Source organism: Notamacropus eugenii, chromosome 2, assembly GCF_028372415.1.
Source record: "Notamacropus eugenii isolate mMacEug1 chromosome 2, mMacEug1.pri_v2, whole genome shotgun sequence".
Classification (NCBI taxonomy): Eukaryota; Metazoa; Chordata; class Mammalia; order Diprotodontia; family Macropodidae; genus Notamacropus; species Notamacropus eugenii.
Genome location: NC_092873.1, coordinates 153770347 through 153797034, shown reverse-complemented (window position 1 = coordinate 153797034; position 26688 = coordinate 153770347). Strand labels below are relative to the sequence as shown.

Here is a 26688-nt window from a genome sequence, read left to right as displayed (position 1 = left end):
TAAATATTATCACTTATTGTTTACTGGAAGAGTAAAAAAAAGAGTGTTTTTCTTAAAATTTCCTTTTCAGAATCAGAATACGATTTCATTTAAAACGAATACATTTGTACATATTTAGAGATATGTTTACATTATACATATCAGAAGCTAGAATTTTTGGACCAGAAGGAACCTAACTCTGGCCAAAGAGAGTCTTTCAGGAAGGATGAATGTTTTCTGTAGTTTGCAACACAGGGCTAGTATTCAATTCTTATGAGTACCAAAACTTGTAAACTCCCTCTCAAATTGTCCCTTTTATACTTGTCTTTCTACATATGCTTTTTTTTTAATGGACAAAAATCCAGTTCTCTTTCTCTACTGTCCTCCACAACTGAGGGCGATATACCAAAAAAAAAAAAAAATTAAACCCTTACTAACAAATATGCACAGTAAAGGAAAGCAAAATGTCTCAGTCTGCATATTGAGTCCATCATCTCTCTGTTAGGAGGTAGATAGCATGTATCATCATCAGTCCTCTGGGATCATAGTTGGTTATTGCATTGATCATTGTTCATAAGTCTTTTAAAACTTGTCTTCACAATGTTTTTGTTATTGCATGAGTTGTTCTTCTGATTCTACTTACTTTACTCTGTATAAATATACAAAATTCTTTCCAGGTTTTAGGAACTCATCACTTTGATCATTTTTTATGTTGCAATAATATTCCATTACATTCATACCATGATTTTTCAGCTATTTCCAAATTGGTGGACTTTCAGCTGTTCCTTAATAGGTTAGGTAGCTAGATGGTACAGTGAATAGGGCACCAGACCTGAAGTCAGGAAGACCTGAGTTCAAATTCTACTTCATATATTGACTAACTTTGTGACCATGGTAAGTCACAAGCTTTTTTTTGCCTTATCCAACTGGAGAGGGAAGAAGCAAACTATTCCAGTATCTTTGCCAAGAAAATCCCAAATGGGGTCACAAATAGTTAGACATAAATGAAACAACTGAAGAACAGCAACCATCTTAGTATCCAGCTCTTTGCCTGAAAAGAGCTGTTACTCACATTTTTGTACCTATGAATCCTTTTTCCCTTTCTTTGATCTCTTTGGGTAATGAGTCAAGTGGTAGTATTATTACGTCACAGGGCTTACACAATTTTATGACATTTAAGACATAGCTCCAAACTGTTTTTCAGATTGGTTATGCCAATTCATAGCTCCATCAACACTGTTTAATTAGTTAATGTATCTACTTTTTCTTCCAACATTTGTCATTTTCCATTTCTGTGAACTTTGAAAATCTGATTGGTATGAGAAGCAATCACAGAGTTGTTTTAATTTTCATTTCTTGAATTATTAGAGAGCATTTTATTCATATGGTCATTGAGAGGTTGGAATTTTTCCTCAGTAAACTATTTAACCATATCCTTTGGTCATCTTATTAATTTGTTCCTCTCTCAATCCATTTTATACTTAACTTGCAGTATGTAGCAACAAGCTCTCTTTTTAAAAATATATTTTATTTTATTTTTAGTTTCAAATTTTCTCCCTTTCATCTCTCCCCCATTAATTGAGATGGTAAAACATTAAAAAAAAAACCATTAAATACAGTCATGCAAAATAAGTTGCTGCATTAGCCAAGTTCTGAAAAAGAGGAAGAAAAAGGTTTCACTCTGCATAATGAGTCTATCAACTCTCTATCTATAGGAAGATAATATTTTTCATCATGTTCTTTTGCATTGTGGTGAATGATCATTATTGATCAGTTACTAAATCTCTCACAATTGATTATCTTTATAATATTGTTGCTACTGTGTAAATTTTTTTCCAGACTCTGCTTACTTCACTTTGCCTCAATTCATTAAAGTCTTCCCAGGTTTTTCTGAAATCATTCCTTCCATTTCTTATGTCATAAGAGTGTTTCATCACATTCATATACTATCACTTGTTCAGATATTCTTCAATTGAGGAGGATCCCCTCAGTTTCTGATTCTTTGTTATCATAAAAAGAGTTTTTGTTATCATAAATGTCTTTGTACATATGGGTCCTTTTCCCCTTTTGCTGATTTCTGTAGGGATCAGACCTAGGAGTGGTATTATAGTATCAAAGAGTATATACAGTTTAATAGCTTTTGGGGATTGGTTCCGCATTGTTTTCCAGAACAGTTAGACTAATCAGAGCTCCAATAGTTCTTCAGTGCACTCATTTTTGCATATCTCTTCCAACATTTTTCATTTTCTTTTTCTGTCATCTTAGGTAATCTGATGGTTGTAGAGTGGTACCTCAGAGGAGTTTTAATTTATGTTTCTCTAATTTTTAGTGATTTAGTTTTTTATGACTATTGATAGCTTTGATTTCTTTCCCTGAAAACTGTTTATATGTTTGGATCATTTCTCATTTAAGGAAGAGTTCTTATACACTTGGCTCAGTTTCTTATATATTTTAGAAATGAGACTTTTATCAGTGAAACTGGTGGCAAACATTTTTATGATTTTCCCATCATCCTTCTAATTTTAACTTTACTGAATAAGTCAATTAATTTAGCTGGGATTGTCATTTTGATTACACTGGCTCAACCTACTCATGAACAATGAATATCTCTCTATATATTTTAGATTTATCTTTATTTGTGAGAAGAGTGTTTTGTAATTGTGCTCATATACTTCCTGTATGCATCAATAATTTCTATTTTTAAAACTCAGAAAAGGTAATGTATTATTTTATTTAGAAGTATAAATGGGAATGGGGAAGGAGTAATGCTTTATTCTCTTGAAACCTAGTGGGGAGAAACACAGATCATTGCAAAACACAATCACAACTACTAGACAACTGTCTTAAAGCTTCCTGGAGGAATCAGTCAACAAACAATAATTAATCATATATTATGTGCCAGACACTGGATATAGAAAGACAAGAATAAATTAGTCTCTGAACTGTAAGAGTTTATAGTCTATCAAGGGAAGAGAGTGTACCCTATGGAGCTATGGATTCACTTGTCCCCCATAGTACAAAAATATATCTGCTGTCATTTTTCCTTTATGACTACTTTTGGAATGTCCCACTTTTTAATGTCATCTCAGTTCCAATGACTAAGTACACAATCGTTACACATATGCCATAGGCCAATTCACATGGTTTTATGTACTGTTTAATTCTCTACTTTGCTCAATTTCCCTTTTGATTGAAAAGAAGGCCTTTGGAGGAAAGGATTCTGGCAGACTACCTATTTGACAGAGTGTGTTATGCAACAAGCTATAGAAATGATTAATAATAGCCTGTCAGAGTTTAGGTCTGAATATCAGTATGTCATTTTTCTTAGACAAATGGTTTCAAATATTTTGCTGCACCCAAGTTGCCAAATAACTTGTATCTAGGGAGACATTAAGAGAGGTGGTACACTCACAGACGACTATTTTCATACACATATTGTCAAAAAGAGCATTGTTTCAAGTGTGATGAAAACTGACCATGGCCAGAAAATTCAATGTCTTTAGGCTGACACATGGCTCCTAACTTATGTCACCTTTGGAGTAAAGTCGTGCTGGCATGAGTTGAAGTGATCTTTTATTTTAAAATGTTAGAACTCATCCTGTCTCTTGGGAAAACATGTTTTTAGTCCCATGCTTAGGACATTCCTCAGATAAATTGTATAATTTACTTCTATTAGGATTTTTGGTGCAGACTTTGCTGTCTGAATATTATGCTGTACTGTGCTGTCTTCTCCATAGATTGTTCAATGAATTAGGAACTGATGAACTGGTGTAGCTAAATTCCCTTTACCTATCAGGGCTCAGAGATGGCTATTATTAGATGTTGAATAGAAACAATAATTCTGAGGGCATAGCCAAGATGGTGGAGTGAGAGGAACTACTCACCTAAGCTCTTACACAAAATCCCTCACATACCTCTAAAAAGAGAATCTGACCAAATTGTGGAGGTGCATAATCTAATAGGAGACAAACTGTGGAAGATTCACAGACCAGGACAAACGAGGAGGTCAACAGGAAGGAACTGTTCCATGGGGATGAGTCCAAAGCACACAGCACAGTGCATCGCACAGCATCATTACTGAGCAGGAAACCCCTGGGGTAGCCTCAGACCACAGCAGCCCAGGGTGGGAGACCAGTGGGAGTGGAATGAATGACAGCCTCTGAGCCCCAGGTATCAGTCATAGTCACTCATGAGACTTTCAGTCAGCAGATTAAATGTCTGTAAGTCATCTACTTGAACTTCTGGGAGCCAAAATGGCAGAGTGATTGGTAAATGCTCTCTCCCCTTCCCCTTACTGACCTCAAAAGAACCATAAAATAATTCCCCAGAAAAATCCTGGAGCAGTGGGATCAGCAGATGGGGCAAATCGTCTCATAGTACCTGATGCTCAGAAAATAGCAAAGGAATATTCCTCTTACTGTGGTGGAGGTGAACTGGAAGGAGAAGAGCCTCAAGGGGGGTGGAAACTCATACTAGGACCCAGGCTTGCCTCAGAACTGGGGAGGGGGAGGAGTGGTGGAAATTCACACTAGGACCCAGTTGTGCCTAAGTACTCCAGGGGAAACAGGAAGACAATAGAGCAACCAGTATCACCAAGAACTGTGCTTGCTTTTACTCTAGCTCAGCTGAGGAGATCTCTTGTGGCCAGACCATCCCTCCCCCACACGTAACAAGCTACACCCAGGGCTGTTCCCAAGAAACACACACACACAAACACATACACACACACAAAAAAAGCACCTGCCCTTAGCTTTTTCACATTAGTCAGCTCAACACCAGCTTCTCCAGCTTCAAACTGAAAGAACTGGAGGCCACAACACACAAAGCCTCACCATCATGAGCAAGAAGAAGCAAAGAAAGCAGTAAAAGATCATAGAATCTTTCTATGGGGACAAGGACCAAAACACGAATACCAAAGAGGTCAGTATTGAGACTGTACTCTCATCTGAAACTTCAGAAGGGACTATGAACTGCTTGCATGCACAAATAGCTCTCCTGGAACAGCAGAAGAAGGAACTTGAAGAAAAACTGGCCAATGATTTTAAAAGTATGAAAAAAGAATTCACTGAAGAGAACAGCTCTTTAAAAAGGAAAACTGAACAAATGGAAAAGGAAGCACAGAACCTAACTGGGAAAGCTGGACAAATAGAAAACTAACTGTTGAAAATAATTTCTTAAAAGGAATAATTGGATAGATGGAAAAGGAGATGCAAAAGTTAACTGAAGAAAACAATTTGATAAAAATTAGAATTGGGCAAGTACAAACTAATGACTCTAGGAGACACCAAGAATCAGTCAAAAAAATCTAAAGAATGAACAGACAGAAGGCAATGTAAAATATCTAATTAGAGAAACAACTGACCTGAAAAACAGATCCAGGAGAGAAAATTTAAGAATTATTGGCCTAACAGAAAGCCAGGATGAAGAAAAGAGTTTGGACAATATCTTCCAAGAAATCATCAAGGAAAACTGCCCAGAAGTGCTAGATTCAGAGGGCAAAATAGTCATTGAAAGAATCTACCTTTCACCTCCTGAAAGGGATCCCAAACTAAAAACCTCAAGAAATATTGTTGCCAAATTCCAGAACTATCAAATGAAGGAGAAAAACTACAAGCAGCCAGAAAGAAACCATTCAAATATAGAGAATCTACAGTCAAGATCACACAGGACCTTGCAGCTTCTGCATTAAAAGATCAAAGCAATTGGAATCTGATATTCCATAAGGCAAAGGAGCTGGGACTACAACCAAAGATCAATTACCTAGCAAAGTTCAGCATAACATTGCAGACAAGGAGATGGACATTCAATGAAATAAGGGGTTTCCAGACCTTCCTGACAAAAAGGCCAGAGCTCAATAGAAAATTCAGTCTTCAAGTGCAGGTCACAAGAGAGGCATAAAAAGGTAAACAGGGAAAAAGAAAAACTTGTTACTCAATTTGAGCAAACTGTTTATCTCCCTATAAGGGAAAATGATACTTGTTAGTCATGAGAATTATACATCTATTATGAATTATAAAAGGGATATACATAGGTAGAGGGAACAGACATAAAGTAAATAATGTCATGATAAAAATGTGATTTAAGCATGGTAAGGGACTGTAGCAGGAGATGTGAAAAGGAGGAAGCAGAAAATGGTAAATTACATCATAGGAAGAAGTACAAAATTACATTATAGTAGAGGGAAAGAAGGAAGGGAGATGAGCATTGTTTGAGAGGTACTCTTATCTGATTTGGTTCAATGAGGGAACAATAAAGTTAGTTAAGTATATAAATCTAACTAGCTCTATAGGCAGTAAGAGGGGAAAGGGGAAGAAAGGGAAAGGGAAGCTAAAAGGCAGAGAAGAAGTAATAAGGGTAAAGGGGAGTAAAAGAGAGGGGGGCTGAAAGAATGAAGGTGGGAGGTGGTAGTCAAAAGTGAAAACTCTGTTGAGGAGGGGAAGGGAGATGGGAGAACTAAAAGCACAAATGGTGGGAAAGAAGCTGGAGTGAAAGAGAAAAATTATAATCATAACCATGAATATGAATGGAATGAACTCTCCCATAAAATGGAGACAGATAGCAGAATGGATTAAAAGCCATAATCCAAAAATATGTTGTTTACAAGAAATACATTTGAAAAAGTGGGATACACGCAGGGTAAAGGTAAAAGATTGGAGCAGAATATATTGTGCTTCAGCTAAAGTGAGAAAAGCAGGGGTAGCAATCCTAGTCTCAGACAAAGCAAAAGCAGAAATAGATCTAATCAAAAGGGATAAGGATGGAAACTATATCCTGCTAAAAGGCAGCATAGACAATGAAGGAATATCATTACTAAACATGTTTGCTCCAAGTAGTATAGCATCCAAGTTCTTAGAGGAGAGGTTGGGGGAGCTGCAGGAAGAAATAGAGAGCAAAACTATACTAGTGGGAGACCTCAGTCTCCCCTTCTCTGAACTTGATAAATCTAACCTCAAAATAAACAAGAAAGAAGTTAAGGAGGTAAATAAAAGTCTGGATGAAATAGATATGATAGATCTCTGGAGAAAATTGAACGGGGATAGAAAGGAATATACCTTTTTTGCAGAGGTACATGGCACATATACAAAAATTGACCATGTTGTAGGGCATAAAAACCTCACAATCCAGTGCAGAAAGGCAGAGATAGTCAACACATCTCTCTCAGATCACAATGTAATAAAAATTATATGTAATAAAAGGCCATGGAAAGACAAACTTAAAATTAATTGGAAACTAAATAATCTAATTCTAAAGAAGGAGAAGGTTGAAAAACAAATCAAAGAAGCAATCAATAACGTCATTCAAGAGATTGACAATAATGAGATAACATACCAAATCTTATGGGATACTGCAAAAGCATTTTTAGGGGAAGTTTTATGTGTTTAAATGCTTACATAAATAAAAAAGAGAAAGAGGAGATCAATGACTTGGGCAAGCAGCTGAAAAAGCTAGAAAAAAGAACAAATTGAAAATCCCCAAGTAAATACCAAATTAGAAATACTGAGAACTAAAGAAGAGATTAATAAAATTGAAATTAAGGAAACTATTGAACTAATAAATAAAACCAATAGTTAATTGTATAAAAAAACTAATAAAATTCTTAATCCTTTGGTCAATTTGATTAAAAAAATAAAGAAGAAAGCCAAATTACGAATATCAAAAATGAAAGGAGTGAATTCACTTCCAATGAGGAGGAAATTAAAACAATAATTAGAAATTACTTTGCCCAACTTTATGCCCATAAATCCAAAAATCTAAATGAGATGGATGCGTATTTTTAAAAAATATATATACATTTTCCAGATTAACAGCAGAGGAAGTTGAATACTTAAACAACCACATCTTAGAAAAAGATATTGAAGAACTCATCAATGAACTCCCTAGGAAAAAATCTCCAGGGCCAGATGGATTTACAAGCAAATTCTATCAAACATTGAAAGAATAGTTAATTCCACCATACAGACTATTTTGGAAAATTGGGGAAGAAAGAGCCCTCCCCAATTTTTTTTTTCTGATACAAATATGGTTTTGATATCTAAACCAGGAAGAGACAAAACAGAGAAAGAAAATTATAGATCAATTTCTCTAATTAATATAGGTGCAGAAATTTTAAATAAGATTTTAGTCAAAAGAATACAGCAACTTATCACTAGAATAATCCATCATGACCAAGTGGGATTCATACCAGGAATGTGAGGCTGGTTCAATATTATGAAAACAATTAGCATTACTGAACATATCAACAAGAAAACTAAGAGAAACCACATGATTATCTCAGTAGATGCAGAAAAAGCTTTTGACAAAGTACAACACCCATTCCTATTAGAAACACTGGAGAGCAGAGGAATAAAGGGAACTTTCCATAAAGTGGTATCAAGTATCTACCTAAATCCTTCAGCAAGCATTATATGCAATGGAGATAAGCTAGATGCATTTCCAATAAGATCAGGGGTGAAACAATATGTCTATTATCACCACTATTATTCAATATGATAGTAGAAATATTAGCTGTAGCACTTAGACAAGATAAAAAAATTGAAGGAATTAGAATAGGTAAAGAAGAAACTCAGTTATCACTCTTTGCAGATAATATGATAATATACCTAGAGAATCCCAGAGATTCAAGTAAAAAATTGCTTGAAACAATAAACAACTTTGGCGAAGTTGCAGGTTACAAAATAAACCTGCACAAATCTTCTGCATTTCTATATATTAGTAGCAAAGCCCAATAGCAAGAGATAGAAAGCGAAATCCCATTTAAAGCTGAGGTAGACACTATAAAGTATTTTGGAGTTTACCTGCCAAAATAAACCCAGAGATTATATGAACACAATTATAAGACACTTTTTGCACAAATAAGGTCAGATCTAAGTAAGTGGAAAAATATCAGTTGCTCGTGGGTATTCTGAGCCAATATAATAAAAATGACAATTTTACCTAAATTAATTTACTTATTTAGTGCCATATCAATTAAACTATCAGATAATTATTTTCTTGGGCAGGATACAATAATATCAAAATTCATCTGGAAGAAAAAAGTTGTCCAGAACATTGAGGGAACTAACGAAAAGAAATGCTAGGGAAGGTGGCCTAGTGCTACCAGATTTCAAATTGTATTATAAAGGGGAAAAATATCAAAACCACTTGGTACTGGCTAAGAAACAGAAGAGTAGACAAGTGGAATACGCTAGGTACTCAAGACACAGTAGGCAATGAATGTAGCCATCTACTCTTTGAAAAACCCAAGGACCCCAGCATCTGGGATAAGAACTCACTGTTGGATAAAAATTGCTGGAAAAACTGGATAACAGTGTGGCAGAAACTAGGCATAGATCAATGCCTGACACTGCACAAAAAATAAAGTCCAAATGGATAAACAATCTAGATATAAAGATTGATACTATGGACTTATTGGTAGAGCAAGGAATAGTGTGTTTATCAGATTTATGGAGAAAGGAAGAATTCTTGAATAAAGAAGTGATAGAGAGCATTATGAAGTACAAGGTAGGCAATTTTGAGTACATTAAACTGAAAAGTTTTTACACAACCAAACCCAACGCAACCAAGATTTGGAAGGATGCATAAAACTGGGAAAGAATTTTTCCAGCTAGTTTCTGTGATAAAGTCCTCATTTCTAGAATATATAGAGAACTGAGTCAAATGTACAAAAATACAAGTCATTCTCCAATTGATAAATGGTCAAAGGGTATGAACAGGAAGTTTTCAGAGGAAGAAATTGAAGATATCTATAGTCTTATGAAAAAATGCTCTAAATCACTATTGATTAGAGAGATGCAAATCAAAACAACTCTGAGGTACCATATCACACCTATCAGATTGGCTAACATGACAGAACAGTTAGATCATAAATGTTGGAGAAGATGTGGGAGAGTTGGAACACTAAGTCATTGTTGATGAAGCTGTGAGCTGATCCAACCACTGTGGAGAGTGATTTGGAACTATGCCCAAAGGGCTACAAAAATATGCATACCCTTTGACCCAGCAATATCGCTTCCAGGACTGTATCCCCAGGAAATCATAAAAATGGTTAAGGGTCCCACATGTACAAAAATATTTATAGCAAAACTCTTTGTGGTGGACAAAAATTGGAAATCAAGGGGCAAATTGCCCATCCATTGGGGAATGACTGAATAAATTATGGTATACAATTGTAGTGGAATACTATTGCCTATAAGAAATGATGAAGAGGAAGACTTCAGAGAGGCCTGGAAAGACTTATATGATCTGATGGTGAATTAAAGGAGCAGAACCAGGAGAACTTTGTGCACAGTTACGACCACAGTGTGGGAGAATATTTCTGGTAGACTTGGAACTTCATTGCAATGGAAGAACTTAAAAAAATTCCCCATGGTCTTTTAAGGCAAAGTGCCTTCCACTTCCAGAGAAAGAACTATGGAATTCAATTGCAGAATGTAACATCATTTTTTGGTGTGTATTATGTTTTGGTTTGTTATTTGATTTCTCTCATTCATTATAATTCTTCTACACAGCATGAATATAGTGAAAATTTATTTAATTGGAATGTATGTGTAGATCCTATGTAAAATTGTATGCCGTCTTGGGGAGGGAGGGGGGAAGTAGGAGGGAGAGAGAGAAAAATTCTGAGTTATATGGTAGTGATTGTAGAACACTGAAAATAAATAAAATTAATTAAAATTAAAAAAGAAACAATAATTCTGAGCTATTACTACAAATCTCTTCAATATATTTGTTGGGGGAAAAAACATGTTAAATATTCAACCTTCAGATTATAGTTGTAAATGATTTCAGCTAGAAAACCCAGTGGCATTTAGTATCCAAAGAGTGGTAAAACCACACAGATAGGAAAGGAAGATTACAGTTCTAAGCAAAATGTTAATATAAGTTGTGTAAATCAGTAAAGTGGAGAAACAAAACTAGGTACATTATGATTGAAAGGATGTTGAGTAATGAATGGATAATGTGACTTCTGTGAGTTTCATTCTGCAAAGTTAGTAGAATAAGTACTTATCTATAGTTAGACATATGGGTTGAAATCCTGTCCTTGACATTTTTAACAGATTTTAAAAAATAATGTATTTTCTTTAGGTTCAGTCATTTCAACATCTTCACCTCCAGGTTAAACCCTCCTTTATGACAAAGAAAAATAATTTTGCAAAAACAAACATCCAATATAGTAAGTAGAAGTCATAAAGTATATAATATTCCTTTGTATTCCAGTGTATCATCTTATACCTTTTCTGCCCAGAGGGAAGAGGTATGTTTTATTGTTTACTCAACTCTGTTTCTGAGTCATATTACCTACATCATTTTGGGTAAGTTATTTTATGTCTCTTATCTTCACTTTCCTCTTTTATAAAATTGGAATGGATTACTTCTAAGGTTATTTTCCTCTCTAAATCTATGATATACTGATCCTATATATCACAGAAACAGAGTTTCAGAGTGGTAAGAGACCTTAGAGACATCATTACTTCATTACCAGTAAGGATTTTTCTTTTCATTTTATGGAATAATAATAATAAATAACAACTAAGGGATGCCCAGAGAGTTTAAATGACTTACCTATAAAAGATTTGTATTTTTATAAAGGTTTTGATAGTGAGGAGAGGAAAGAAGACATGAGACAGAAAGAAAGGAAGAAAGTTAATCAAGTGGCAAGAGTAGAAGGAATTGGAAGCAGCTTGCTTGTCTGAACTGTAGAATCTAAGTAATAAAAATGATGGAAAACCAATGTACATAGACTTTTGGGAGGTTGGGAGGGTGTGGAATAGTGGATACACACAGGTGCTTTGGATTAGTTAAGAAGTTTTGATTGGATTGAGTGGGAGTCTCTGTTGGTTTCCGAGCAACTGAATGGAATGGCTGAAATAATATTTGATGAAGAAGATTCTAGCTTTAATATTTAAGATGGATTGGAGAGAAAGAGACCAGCTAGAGAACTGTTAAATTAGTCCACGTGGAAGCATATAAAAGGTGTCTTTATATGCACAGAAAAAAAACCAGTAGTTTGAAGTATATCAGTTTCTTCTCCTCCCACTGTTACACTCAAATTAAGCAGGCTAGACATGGGTGAAAAATGTGGGGAAGAAACAAAAAAAATACAGCATCTTTTAAACACTAAAGTTTAAAATTAAACACATATCTAGAAGTACTAGAATTTTATCAATTTTTTATTATTTAAAGCAATCTGCCTTTTTATTTAACCATATAGGTAGTAAAACAAGATGGATTGGCTGATCATTTTGTTCAGAGATATCATGAGATGGTAAGCTAATAGGATTGGGAGGAAGGAGATCTGGCTATCAGGTCTACTTTGGGCTGATCTAAAAACAGCATAACCAATCAGTGATTAGTTATGTAATTTCAGTTTGACACATCTCTGTACCTCAATTTCCTCATCTGTAAAATGAGAGGGTTGAATTACAGGTCTGTGAACTTTATATATTTTTGATAACTATTTCAATGTAATTGTTTTCTTTTTAATCCTGTTTATTTTATTTTATATATTCAAAACATTATTCTGACAAAGGGTGCATAGGCTTCACCAGAATGCCAAAGGGACCCATGATACAAACAAGGTGAATTCTTATGGAGCCTGATGTTCTCTAAAGTCTCACATGTTAAAGACCACTGCCATTCTCCTACTCTGGTTGGAATTGTTGGCAAGGGCACATTTTATGTGCATTTCTATGTTAAAATTTTGCTCTGATTAATACCATACCATGTCATATGATACACATTTATTGAGGGCCTGCTATGTGCCAATAACTGTGCTAAACACTGAGGATGCAAATAATAATAAAAACAATCCCAGTTCTCAGGGAACTTATAATCTAATGGGGGAAGGCAGATATGGGGCATGATAACAGTGTAGCTGAATACAAGCCAGTGGGAATACAAGCTGGTAGGAAATGAAGAGTTGGCTAGACTTCTGAGTAATATTTTAATTGGAGTTTTGGGGGAATTTTTTTGTTCTATCTTTTAGCTATCCAATCAGGTTACTGATAAAGTGTGAGTATCAAAGAAGATGCAATCTTGCTCATGATAAGTTTGCTGAGGATGAATTTTTTTCCTTAGGGATGTGGCAGGAGGGCAGGGTGGGGAATAGAGAAGGGCCAAGATTGTGGAGCTGAATCCAAGCAGTGTAACTTAGGGAAATGAACAAGATCTAGAAACAATTAGAAAATTTAAGAAGATCTATCAATAAATTCTCCATATATATATTTATATACATATACATATATGTATTACAATTAAAATTGAGAAATTTTAAGTTAATAGAAATAAGAAAGAAGGGGAATGTCAAAGTTCCTAAATATTGGACCCATCAGCTTTTAAAGCACTGAAGTGTATAAAAGTACAAGAGTTCCTCTTATAGAAATCAGGCTAAAGAGTGCAACTCTCTTTAATATTGGGGTTTCTTAGCCACTAAAATTATTTTTTTTAGTTTACTTGCAGCACTTTTATTTTTCCTTACACAATGACGTGTTGGGCATTACAATTCTCAACTCTCATGATGACTTACAAATTTTGGTATCCTACTGTCATGTGAGAACATTAAGGCAACGTACAAAAATCTTACATACGTTAACTAGATGCACAAATTTACAGGTTGTAAATGCAAACTTTTTTGCAACTCAAGGTTGAGTAAGTTAGCCCCATGACACTGTGGGAAAATAGTGGGTTAAGGAAAAGAACTGGTTCCTAAGGCTTGGATTCAATACGTATTCCTGCTAGGATGGTGGCAAGATGCAACACACATTTAATAAACTCTTGCCAGCCTTAGGAGAGAAATTCTGCAAGTCAGCTCTTTTAGATGCTGGAAATCTGACCTTTAGATACCCTGTACAAATCTGATGCTTTATAGAACTAAACTGTACAGCTGTCGAATGTCAACTAGCTAGCTACTATACTGCCATATTATCAGGTCAATTCTCTATTGAACTTAACCCTTAGCCTTACCTGTCAAAATGAAGTGACCTGTATCAGGGTTTAGATCAAAGATATGTGTAAGGTATGCTAAAATATACACCAAGGGAACAACTGTTAACTTGAATACGAGGTTAAATCAGTAACGGTTCAACAATCTAAAAAGTGCTGATATTTGTCTAATATCAGATACAAACTTCCCCAAAGACAAGTTTCTTTTCAAAGAAGGCTTATTCCAGTTTCATGAGGCTAACATGAGGTGTACATTTGCCAGGGAAAATTTTTACTTTTTGAATACTCATACAGCAAATGCTACACATCTGCTAGTAGTCCATTTAGAAGCATTTGCGATGGACAATGGATGGGCCAGATTCATCATATTCCTGCTTGCTGATCCACATCTGCTGGAAGGTGGACAGAGATGCCAGAATTGAGCCACCAATCCAGATGGAATACTTACGTTCAGGGGGAGCAATGATCTTAATTTTCATTGTGCTAGGTGCCAGGGCTGTGATTTCTTTCTGCATTCTGTCAGCAGTACCAGGGTACATGGTAGTACCACCAGACAATACTGTGTTGGCATATAGATTCTTTCGGATATCAACATCACACTTTATGATAGAATTGAAAGTGGTCTCATGAATGCCACAGGATTCCATACCCAGGAAGGATGGTTGAAAGAGGGCCTCTGGACACCTGAACCTCTCATTGCCAATGGTGATCACCTGGCCATCAGGAAGCTCATAGCTCTTCTCCAGTGAAGAGGAGGAAGCAGCAGTGGCCATCTCCTGCTCGAAGTCCAGGGCAATGTAGCACAGCTTCTCCTTGATGTCACGAACAATTTCCCTTTCAGCTGTGGTAGTGAAGCTGTATCCTATTTCTGTCAGTATCTTCATGAGGTAGTCTGTCAGGTCACATCCAGCCAAATCCAGATGAAGAATGGCATGGGGAAAGGCATAAGCCTTGTAGATGGGCACAGTGTGGGTGACACCATCACCAGAGTCCATAACAATACCAGTGGTACGACCAGAGGCATACAGAGACAACACAGCCTGAATAGCAACATACATGGCTGGGTTGTTGAAGAACGCAAACACGATCTGTGTCATCTTCTCTCTGTTGGCCTTAGGGTTTAAGGGAGCTTCTGTAAGCAGAACAGGATGTTCCTCAGGAGCTACACGAAGTTCATTGTAGAAGGTATGATGCCAGATTTTCTCCATGTCATCCCAGTTGGCAACAATGCCATGTTCAATGGGGTATTTCAGAGTCAGGATACTGCTGTTGTTCTGAGCCTCATCACAAACATAACTGTCCTTCTGCCCCATTCCCACCATGACATCCAGGTGTCTTGGGTGTCCAACAATGGAGGGGAACACAGCCCGAGGAGCATCATCCCCAGCAAAGCCAGCTTTGCACATGCCAGAACCATTGTCAATGACAAGAGCAGCAATTTCTTCTTCCATTTTTGTTTAATCTGAGGCTGCACACAGTCCTAGTCAGAGAATTTAGAAACGGGGGAAGGGAGGGGGCAAATCCAGGGATACGTCCAAAGTAGCCTACAAGTGCAGTTGGCTACCACTGAGTGAGCAAAATTATTTTTTTCAAAACAGGAGATGCTTCAGTGGCATTTAATGTGAATGAGACATAAAATTAGTGACTTCATCAGCCAGGGAATTCCCTCCTCCATGGAAGATAACAATCCATTGATATTTGTTTTTTGGTTTTTTTTTATTATTTTTTAATGTTTAACAATCACTGCCATACAATTGAGATTTTATGCCCCCCACACCTACCCCCCCACTACCCCCCTCCCTCCCCACGACTGCATACAGTTCTGTATAGGTTCTACATATACTTTCCTATTGAGTACATTTTCACTCTAGTCATGCTATGTAGTCGGACTAAAATAAATGGAAGAAATCATATAACAAATCAAAACATGATACACAAAAACATACACATACACAAACATGATCTGCTATATTCTGCGAATGACTTCCATATTTCTTTCTCTGAGTGTGGAAGGCATTTTGCCTTAGAGAACCACCATTGGGATTTTTTTTTTAAAGAAGTTCTTGTGTTTTTACGAAATTCCTAGTCTACCAGATAAAAACTCTCACGCACTGTGGTCGTTGGTGTGCACAAAGTTCTCCTGGTTCTGCTCCTTTCACTCAGCATCAGGTCATATAAGTCCTTCCAGGCCTCTCTGAAGGCTTCTTGTTCATCATTTCTTCTGGCACAATAGTACTCCATTACATTCATATACCATAATTTATTCAGCCATTCCCCAATTGATGGACATCCCCTTGACTTCCAGTTTTTGGCAACTACAAAGAGTGCTGCTATAAATATTTTTGTACATGGGGGACCCTTTCCCATTTTTATGATCTCTTGGGGATACAGTCCTAGTAGCGATATTGCTGGGTCAAAGTGTATGCACATTTTTGTAGCCCTTTGGCCATAGTTCCAAATTGCTCTCCAGAATGGTTGGATACGCTCCCAACTCCACCAACAATGAATTAGTGTTCCAACTCTCCCATATCCTCTCCAGCATTTATCATTTTCTTGTTCAGTCATGTTTGTCAATCTTATAGGCGTGATGTGGTACCTCAGAGTTGTTTTGATTTGCATCTCTCTAATCAAAAGTGATTTAGAGCATTTTTTCATATGATTATAGATATCTTTAATTTCTTCCTCTGAAAATTACCTGTTCATATCCTTTGACCATTTATCAATTGGGGAATGACTTGTATTGTTGTACATTTGACTCAGTTCTCTACATATTCTAGAAATGTGGCCTTTATCCCTGAGATTAGCCGTAAAAATTCTTTCCCAATTCACTACATCCCTCCGGATTTTGGTTGCATTGGGTTTGGTTGTGCAAAAACTTCTCAGTTTAATGTAATCAAAGTTATCCATTTTGCATTTCATAATGCTTTCTATCTCTCCTTTAGTAAAGAATTCTTCCCTTCTCCATAGATCTAATAAATACACTATTCCTTGCTTCTCCAGTTTATTCATGGTATCAATCTTTATACCTAAATCATGTACCCATTTGGACTTTATTCTTGTGTACGGTGTCAGGTATGGGTCTATGCCTAATTTCCGCCATACTGTTATCCAGTTTTCCTGGCAATTTTTGTCTAACAGTGAGTTCTTATCCCAGAAGCTGGGGTCCTTGGGTTTATCAAACAGAAGGTTGCTATATTCCTTGCCTACTGCGTCTTGAGTGCCAAGTCTGTTCCACTTGTCTACCTCTCTGTTTCTTAGCCAATACCAAGTGGTTTTGATAATTGCTGCTTTATAGTAGAGTTTGAGGTCTGGTAGCACTAGGCCACCTTCCCAAGCATTTCTTCTCATTAGTCCCTTTGATATTCTGGACCTTTTGTTTTTCCAAATGAATTTTGATATTATTTTATCCAGCTCTAAAAAATAATTGTCTGATAGTTTAATTGGTATGGCGCTAAATAAGTAAATTAATTTAGGTAGAATTGTCATTTTTATTTTATTAGCACGGCCTACCCATGAGCAACTAATGTTTTTCCACTTGCTTAAATATGACTTTATTTGTGCCAAAAGTGTCTTGTAATTGTGTTCATATAATCCCTGGGTTTGTTTTGGCAGGTAAACTCCTAAGTATTTTATACTGTCTACCCTAGCTTTAAATGGGATTTCTCTTTCTATCTCTTGCTGTTGGGCTTTGTTGCTAATATATAGGAATGCAGAAGATTTGCGTGGGTTTATTTTGTAACCTGCAACTTTGCCAAAGTTGTTTATTATTTCAAGTAATTTTTTACTTGAATCTCTGGGATTCTCTAAGTAAATCATCATATCATCTGCAAAGAGTAATAACTTAGTTTCTTCTCTGGCTATTCTTATTCCTTCAATATCTTTATCTTGTCTAATTGCTACAGCTAACATTTCTAGTACCATATTGAATAATAGTGGTGATAATGGACATCCTTGTTTCACCCCTGATCTTATTGGGAATGCATCTAGCTTATCCCCATTGCATATAATGCTTGCTGAAGGTTTTAGACAGATACTGCTTATTATTTTATGGAAAGTTCCCTTTATTCCTATGTTCTCCAGTGTTTTTAGTAGGAATGGGTCTTGTATTTTGTCAAAAGATTTTTCTGCATCTATTGAGATAATCATGTGGTTTTTGTTAGCTTTGTTGTTGATGTGATCGATAATGCTAATAGTTTTCCTAATATTGAACCAGCCCTGTAATCCTGCTATGAATCCTACCTGATCATAATGTATTAATCTTGTGATAAGATGCTGTATTCGTTTTGCTAAAATCTTATTTAAAATTTTTGCATCTATATTCATTAGGGAAATTGGTCTATAATTTTCTTTCTCTGTTTTGTCTCTTCCTGGTTTGGGTATCAAAATCATATTTGTATCATAGAAAGAATTTGGGAGGACTCCTTCTTCCCCAATTTTCAAAAATAGTCTATGTAGTATTGGAATTAACTATTCTTTAAATGTTTGATAGAATTCACTTGTGAATCCATCTGGCTCTGGAGATTTTTTCCTAGGGAGTTCATTGATGGCTTGTTCAATTTCTTTTTCTGAGATGGGGTTGTTTAAGTATTCAGCTTCTTCTGTTAATCTGGGCAATTTGTATTTTTTAAAATATTCATCCATCTCATTTAGATTATCGAATTTGTGGGCATAAAGTTGGGCAAAATAGTTTCTAATTATTGTTTTAATTTCCTACTCATTGGAGGTGAGTTCACCCCTTTCATTTTTAATATTATTAGTTTGATTTTCTTCTTTCTTTTTTTAATCAGATTGACCAAAGGTTTATCAATTTTATTAGTTTTTTCATAAAACCAACTATTGGTTTTATTTATTAATTCAATAGTTTTCTTAATTTCAATTTTATTAATCTCTCCTTTGTTTTGCAGTATTTCTAATTTGGTATTTACTTGGGGATTTTCAATTTGTTCTTTTTCTAGCTTTTTCAACTGCAAGCCCAAGTCATTGATCTCCTCTTTCTTTTTTTTTTTTATGTAAGCATTCAAAGACATAAAATTTCCCCTAATAACTGCTTTTGCAGTATCCCATAAGATTTGATATGTTGTCTCACTATTGTCATTCTCTTGAATGAAATTGTTTATTGTTTCTATGATTTCTCCTTTAACCCAACCCTTCTTTAGGATTAGATTATTTAGTTTCCAACTGATTTTTGCTTTATCTTTCCATGGCCTTTTATTACATGTAATTTTTAATGCATTATGATCTGAGAAGGATGCATTGATTATCTCTACCTTTCTGCACTGGATTGTGAGATTTTTATGTCCTAGTACATGGTCAAATTTTGTAAATGTTCCATGTACCTCTGAGAAAAAGGTATATTCCTTTCCATTCCCATTCAATTTTCTCCAAAGATCTATCATATCTACCTTATCCAGAGTTTTATTTACCTCCCTTAGCTCTTTCTTGTTTATTTTGAGGTTAGATTTATCGAGTTCAGAGAGGGGGAGGTTGAGGTCCCCCACTAGTATAGTTTTGCTTCCTTCAATTTCTTCCTTCAACTCCCCCAACCTCTCCTCTAAGAATCTGAATGCTATACCACTTGGAGCATACATGTTTAGTAATGATATTGCTTCATTGTCTATGGTGCCTTTTAGTAGGATATAGTTTCCATCCTTATCCCTTTTGATTAGATCTATTTCTGCTTTTGCTTTGTCTGAGATTAGGGTTGCTACTCCTGCCTTTCTTACATGAGCTGAAGCACAATACATTCTGCTCCATCCTTTGACCTTTATCCTATGTGTATCCCCCATTTCACATGTGTTTCTTGTAAGCAGCATATTGTTGGATTATGGCTTTTAATCCATTCTGCTATCTGTCTCCATTTTATGGGAGAATTCATTCCATTCACATTCACAGTTATGATAATCTGTGTATTTCCCTCCATCCTCTTTCCCACCATTTGTGCTTTTAGCTCTCCTGTCTCCCTTCCCCTGCTCAATAGTATTCACTTTTCACCCCCTCTTCCTGCAGCCTTCCCCTCCTTCTTTTAGACCCCCTCCCTTTTACTCCCCTTTACTCTTATTGCTTCTTCCCTCCCTTTTAGCCTCCTTCCCCTTTCTTCCCCCTTCCCCTCCTACTACCTATAGAGCTAGTTAGGATTATCTACTTAAGATTATTGTTCCCTCCTTTAAACAAATCAGATGAGAGTACCTCTCAAACAATGCTCATCTCCCTCCCCTCCTTCCCTCTACTATAGTTTTGTATTTCTTCCTGTGATGTAATTTGCCATTTTCTGCTTCCACCTTTTCACACCTCCTATTACAATCCCTTCTCATACTTAAATCATATTTTTGACATGACATCATTTACTTTATACCCGTTCCCTCTATGTATATCCCTTTTATCATACTAGCTGCACAGTTCTCAAGATTAACAGGTATCATCTTCCCTTATAGGGAGGTAAACAGTTTGCCCTAGTTGAGTAACAAGTTTTTGTTTTTGTTTTTCCCCCGTTTATCTTTTTATGATTCTCTTGAGACCTGCATTGGGAGATCAAATTGTCTATTGAGTTCTGGCGTTTTGGTCAGGAAGCTCTGGAAATCCCTTATTTCGTTGAATGACTTTCTCCTTGCCTGAAATGTTATGCTGAACTTTGCTGGGTAGTTGATCCTTGGTTGAAGTCCCAACTCCTTTGCCTTATGGAATATTGGGTTCCAATTCTTTCGATCTTTTAATGTAGAAGCTGCAAGGTCCTGTGTGATCCTGACTGTATGTCCTTGATATTTGAATGGTTTCTTTCTGGCTGCTTGTAGTATTTTCTCCTTCACTTGATAGCTCTGGAATTTGGCAACGATAATTCTTGGGGTTTTGAGTTTGGGATCCCTTTTGGGAGGGGAACAGTGGATTCTTTCGATGACTATTTTGCCCTCTGAGTCTAGTACTTCTGGGCAGTTTTCCTTGATGATTTCTTGGAAGATATTGTCCAGACTCTTTTCCTCATCATGGGTTTCTGGCAGGCCAATAATTCTTAAATTTTCTCTCCTGGATCTATTTTTCAGGTCCGTTGTTTTTCCCATTAAATATTTTACATTTTCTTCTATCTTTTCATTCTTTAGATTTTTGTTTGACTGATTCTTGCTGCCTCATTGAGTCATTAGTTTCTACTTGCCCAATTCTAATCTTCATCGTATTGTTTTCTTCAGTTAACTTTTGCATCTCCTTTTCCATCTGACCAATTTTTCCCTTTAAGGAGCTATTGTCTACATTTAATTTTTGTACTTCCTTTTCCATTCGGCCAATTTTCCCAGTTACGTTTTGTGTTTCCTTTTCCATTTGATCAATTTTCCCAATGAGGTTTTGGGTTTCCTTTTCCGTTTGATTAACTTTTCCTTTTAGGGAATTATTTTCTCCAGTTAATTTTTGAACTTCCTTTTCCATTTGTTCAATTTTCCTTTTCAAAATGATGTTCTCATCAGTGAATTCTTTTTTTACAATTTTAAAATCATTGGCCAGTTTTTCTTCTATTTCCTTCTTCAGCTGTTCCAGGAAAGCTAGTTGTGCTTGCGAGAGGTTCATAGTCCCTTCTGAAGTTTCAGATAGAAGTATAGTCTCAGCTCTGACCCCTTTGGTGTTTGTGTTTTGGTCTTTATCCCCATAGAAAGATTCTATGGTTTTTTCACTTTTCGTCTGCTTTTTCCTATTCATGATGTTGGTTGAGTGTTGTAGTTTCTGGTTCTTTCAGTCAGAAGGTACAGAACTTTGTGTTGAGCTGATGTGTGAAAAAGCTAAAATCAGGTTTTTGTTTTTTGTTTCCCAGATCAACCCTGGGGTTAGCTTGTTAAGTGTGTGGGAGGAGTGGTCTGGTCACAGGAGATCTCCTCAGCTGAACTGAGGTAAAGGCAAGCTCAGGGGATGGTGATCCCAGCTTCCCTATTGTCTTCCCTTTTCCCCTGGAGGGCTGAGGGATGCCTAGATGCTAATGCGTGTTCCCATCCCTCCTGGGGCTCCTCTCCTGGTGCTGAGGCTTGCCTGGGTATCAGTGCAAATTTTCTCTGCCCTGGGTCCTCTGTCCTTCTGGATCACCTCCGCCACAGTAGGAAGAATCCCCCTTTGCTATTTTCCTAGCCTCTGTGTTATGAGACTATTTGCCCCCTTCTGCTGTTCCCACTTATCCAGGATTTTTCTGGGGAAATATTTTATGGTTCTTTCATGGTCGTCAGGGGGGAGGAGAGAGCATTTACTGATCACTCCGCCATCCTGGCTCCTGGAAGTTCAAGTAGGTGACTTACCAATGTTTAGTCTTCAGGCTGAAGGTTTCAAGGGCTGCTTCGCTGATATCTGGTGCTCAGTGGCTCTCACTGGCTCAGTTTGGCTGGTCTCCTGCTCCGCTGGTTCCGCCTGCTGCTCTCAGGCTTCTCAGATCCCTTCCGCCCTGCTGCGCTGACCATGCTGCGCTGTGCGCTGGGGGCTCACCCCCGTGGAACAGATCCTTCCTGTGGACCTTCCAGTCTAACCTGGGCTCCGAATCCATCAAAGTCTGTCACGCACTGGATTCCGCACCTCCAAAGTTTGGTCAGATTCTCCTTTCAGAGGTATCCAGAGGAGTTTGTCCAGGAGCTTAGGTGAGTCGTTGCTTTCACTCCTCCATCTTGGCTCTGCCCTCCCATTGATATTTGTTATGGACAGCTGAGGCAGTTGCTATGGGCAGACAGGAGATGAAATGGCTTGCCTTGAGTCACACAGTGTTAAGTGTTAGAGGCAAGACTCAACCCATGACTTCATGCCTGCAAGTCCGCACCCTTTCTGCTAAAACCAACTTTTTTCTATTGTGGTTTAACACCTGCACTTTGACCCAGCAATGTCACTTCTAGCTATATTCCAAAGATATCATCAAAAAGGGAAAAGGACCCACATGTGCAAAAATATTTTTTAGCAACTCTTTAGGTGTTAGGAAAGAATTGGAAATTGAGGGATACCTATCAACTGAGGAATGGCCAAACAAGCTGTGGTATGTGAGTGCAATAAGATACTATTGTGCTATAAAAATGATGAACAGGTGGGCTTCAGAAAGACCTGGAAGGACTTATAAGAACTGATGCTGAATGAGGGGAGCAAAACCAGGAGATTAACTCTGATAGATTTAACTCTTCTCAGAAATGCAAGGTTCTAAGACAACTCCAAAAGGTTCATGATGGAAAATGCTGTTAGTATCCAGAGAAAGAATTATGGAGTCTGAATGCAGATCAAAACATACTGTTTGCTCTCTCTTTCTTTTTTGTTTTATTTTCTTTCCTCCTTCTTATTGTTCATTTCATTGGTTCTAATTCTTTTTTGCAACATTACAAATGTGAAAATATGTTTAATGTCAATATGTGTAGAGCCTACTTCAGATTGCATGCAGTCTTGTGATGCCGGTAGGGAGGGAGGGGGAGAAAATTTGGAACTCAGAAGCTTGTGAAATTGAATATAGAAACAAAAAAGAAATAAGTAAATTTTAAAAAACAAACAGAAAGACCCTGCATACTTTACAGTTGAAGAAAGAGAGGGTAAGAGAGGTCAAGATCATGGGGTAGTTTACCTTGAAGTTGAATCTATGTATTTAAAGTTTTGCTCCCATCACCACTGATCCTCTCTCTGCTCTGTTATCATTGTGGTACTAAAGATCAAGAACTGGAAAGAACTTCAAAAGTTATTTAGTCCATTCTATTGATTTTACAGATGAGGAAACTGAGACCCAGAATGTTAAGAAATTTATAATAAATAATTTGAACTCAGGGTACTTTTCATTGTATCACATTTTTTTTTTCTGTCTAGAATAGCACTTTGTCTACAGTTAGACCATTCAAAATACTTGTTGAAGGATCAGTTGATGAACTGATTTCTAGTAGGACGAGTTAGAACATGATGTGATTGAAAATATAGAACACTGAATATAAATAGTATAAACTAGGTCATAATCATAATCCTGCTACTTAATTGTTCTTTGGCCCTCAGTCTCATCTGCTATAAATATATGTGTGCATGTATGTGTGTATACATATGTACTTATACACATGCATACACATCCACACAAATATGTATTACTTACATTAAAATAATTAAAGTATATATGATGCTTTGCAGATCTCCTCACAGTATTGGAGTAATGATCAGATGTGAAAACACTTTGTAAACCATAAAATTATCATACAAATATGAGCTATTGCTATGACCAAATGTACTAATTATCTTGTCTCTTTACCCACATTATGTTTAGCTATCACCACAGGATTCAGTCAATAAAATTAATTTACCTAGAGCCATAAAATGGGCAGCAAGGTGATGAAATTAATAGACTGCCTGAAGTCAGAAAGACTCATCTGGTCTCAGACACTTAATAGATAGGCAAGTCACTTTCACCCTGTTTGCCTCAATTCCTCATCTGTAAAATGAGCTAGAGGACAAAATGGCAAATCACTCTAGTATCTTTGCTAAGAAAATCCCAAATGGGATCACAAGAGTCAGACAGGACTGAATAACAAAGAGTTGTAATGCTAATGTTTTATGCCAGTGACAGCATCATTCAACCAAACAAAAACTCATTAGCCCTCACAACACCCATTCCCTTACAATTTCTATGTTAGCTGTTACCACATGAGTCAGCAAAGGTCTATGATGCTTATTTAGTGGCCACACTTTAAATTAGTTCCTATTCAGAAACTCCTCAGGGGGAAAAGTAAGTATAATTAGCTCCATTGTACAAGAAAGGAGAAAGAAAGCAGGGACATTAAATAAGTGTGCTGCATGACAGACCCTGGATTTATTCTCACTTCTGTGAATCTGTCTTTGGAATCTTGGGCTGAACTTTATTACAAACTCCTAGAATAAAGCAGCTGCCCAGAATTAAATATTGCTTATAAGTGTTATGGCTGACCAACATGGCATGGGGCAGATGATTTGAGGTCTCTTGAGGATTAAAAGGTTGAAAGAAATGAAAACCAGTTCAGGGAAGGCAAACAATTTAATCTTTCTTCTTGAAAGGACATAGTCAACTCAGAGAAGTTTATTTGTGAACAGCATTTTTCACCTAAGTTCAAAGAAGTTTGCAAATATTATCTCAGCAATATCCAAATCTATGTGAAATATTCCCACCATCATTGTGATGATCTCAATATTACACTTGATGGAGAGTGGGAGTAGAGAGAATTTTCACACAATTTGCCATAGAATTTGAAACAAAATCAAATATCTTGCCTCTTAATCAAGAGTTTTAACCTCAATTAACATTGGTGGGAAAACATCACAGAAAACAAAGCTCAAATTTAAAATTACTCTAAAGCAATTTTATTTATTAACTCATCCCATGAACCTTATGAAATAGGTGGTTCATAGATGAATATTTCTAGCCTCAGTTTTCTTATCTGTAAAAGGAGGATTAAAACTGACTGTCTCAAGGTCATATGATTAACAGAATCAAAGGACTGAAACAATGTAGTGTTAAAAACTTAATACCGAGGTCCAATACAAATTAAACTTGCTTAAATAAATTCCAATGAATAAAGTACCAAAATGTTACTCCAGTTTCTTCTCCTAAGTTATCATTAGAACTTTGCAATTCTTTATTTTATTAGTTATCCCTTACTTGAGTCCTGGAATTACAATTAGAAAGGATCTCAGATGTAACCTCATTTACCTTTCATATTTCATGAATGAGGAAACTGAGACATGGAGAGGATAAATAACTAATTACTGGCAGAGCCAAGATGTCAAATCACTAGTTGAACCCAAAAGCAGAATTCAGCAGTTCAGGGATTCTGAGTCCAAGTTCACTTATCTCAAAAGCAAAGGATTTTATAGAATAAAAAATACTCCTATCTTTCTTCCTTTCTTTTTGAAAATAATTTCAGTCATAATGAGAATCTACCACCAGCTCCCAGTTGGCTTGGAAACATTAGGCAGCTGCTTTGTTAGCTATATCATCCTTTCAGTTGTCTTATGAAAGCTGCCTTTTTTTCCACAGTCTGGGATAGACCGTGGCCAAATTTGGAGATGGTGATAAAGTTCAAAGTCAATCTTCTGTAGGGAGTGATGTTTAGTCTGTACAGATGAGAATTTGGTAAGGTGAGGACATATCTAAGAAAGTTTGAAAAAGGAATATATTTGGTAAAAAAAAATATGCATTTTGTATTTTTATGTTATATTGAGAGGCCAAAGAAACGCAATATCAAGTTGGAATGTATCTCTCCATTATTATGAATCCCTGCTCCTAGTATTATCCCAGCAGGCCAAGAAGAGAAAATATCACCCCTCTTTCCATGACTGTAGTTATGCTGCCCCTAACTCTTCTTTTCTCTAGCTTAATACCCCCAGTTACTTCAACAGAGCCTCAAATGGAAGAAAATTGAGAACATTATCAGACTAGGCCCTCTTTGACCCAACTCTACTTGTAAAGCATTTTTGAACATTTATTGACCCACCTTTATTTTCCTGAAACCTCAGTATGAGCATTCCTCAAAGGTATGTTCTTGTCCCTCCTTTCCTCTCTATAAAATCGATCTTTTGACAATTCCATCTGCCTTCTTATTTCAAGTTTTTCCTTTATATAGATGACTCTCAAGTCCTTATTGGCAGTGCTGACTTCTGTGAACTCCAACTCCTTCTACAGTCTCTGTACTTGGATATACCTACAAATCCTAGTATGCCTTTTTTTTACTTCTAACTCTCTCCTTCTAACTCCACCATTTCTGTCAGTAGTATCACCATTCATTCACTATCCCATGTTCAAAACCTCAGTGTTATCCTTGACTTCCTTCT

General features: G+C 36.5%; 1 protein-coding gene and 1 long non-coding RNA gene across 3 annotated transcripts in view; both read right to left on the bottom strand.

The window, feature by feature from the left end:
- LOC140526460 (uncharacterized) overlaps nucleotides 1-26688 on the bottom strand; it is a 323763-nt gene that overhangs the window by 76649 nt on the left and 220426 nt on the right. The window lies entirely within an intron of this gene.
- Nucleotides 13661-15424, bottom strand: LOC140526459 (actin, cytoplasmic 2-like). Its single transcript, XM_072642675.1, has one exon. It carries the CDS (start codon nucleotides 15369-15371, stop codon nucleotides 14244-14246), a length of 1128 nt encoding a protein of 375 aa, XP_072498776.1. The 5' UTR covers nucleotides 15372-15424; the 3' UTR covers nucleotides 13661-14243.

Coding starts and splice junctions, on each gene's coding strand:
- LOC140526459 (XM_072642675.1), bottom strand. CDS start 15,371: ATGGAAGAAGAAATTGCTGCTCTTGTCATTGACAATGGTTCTGGCATG.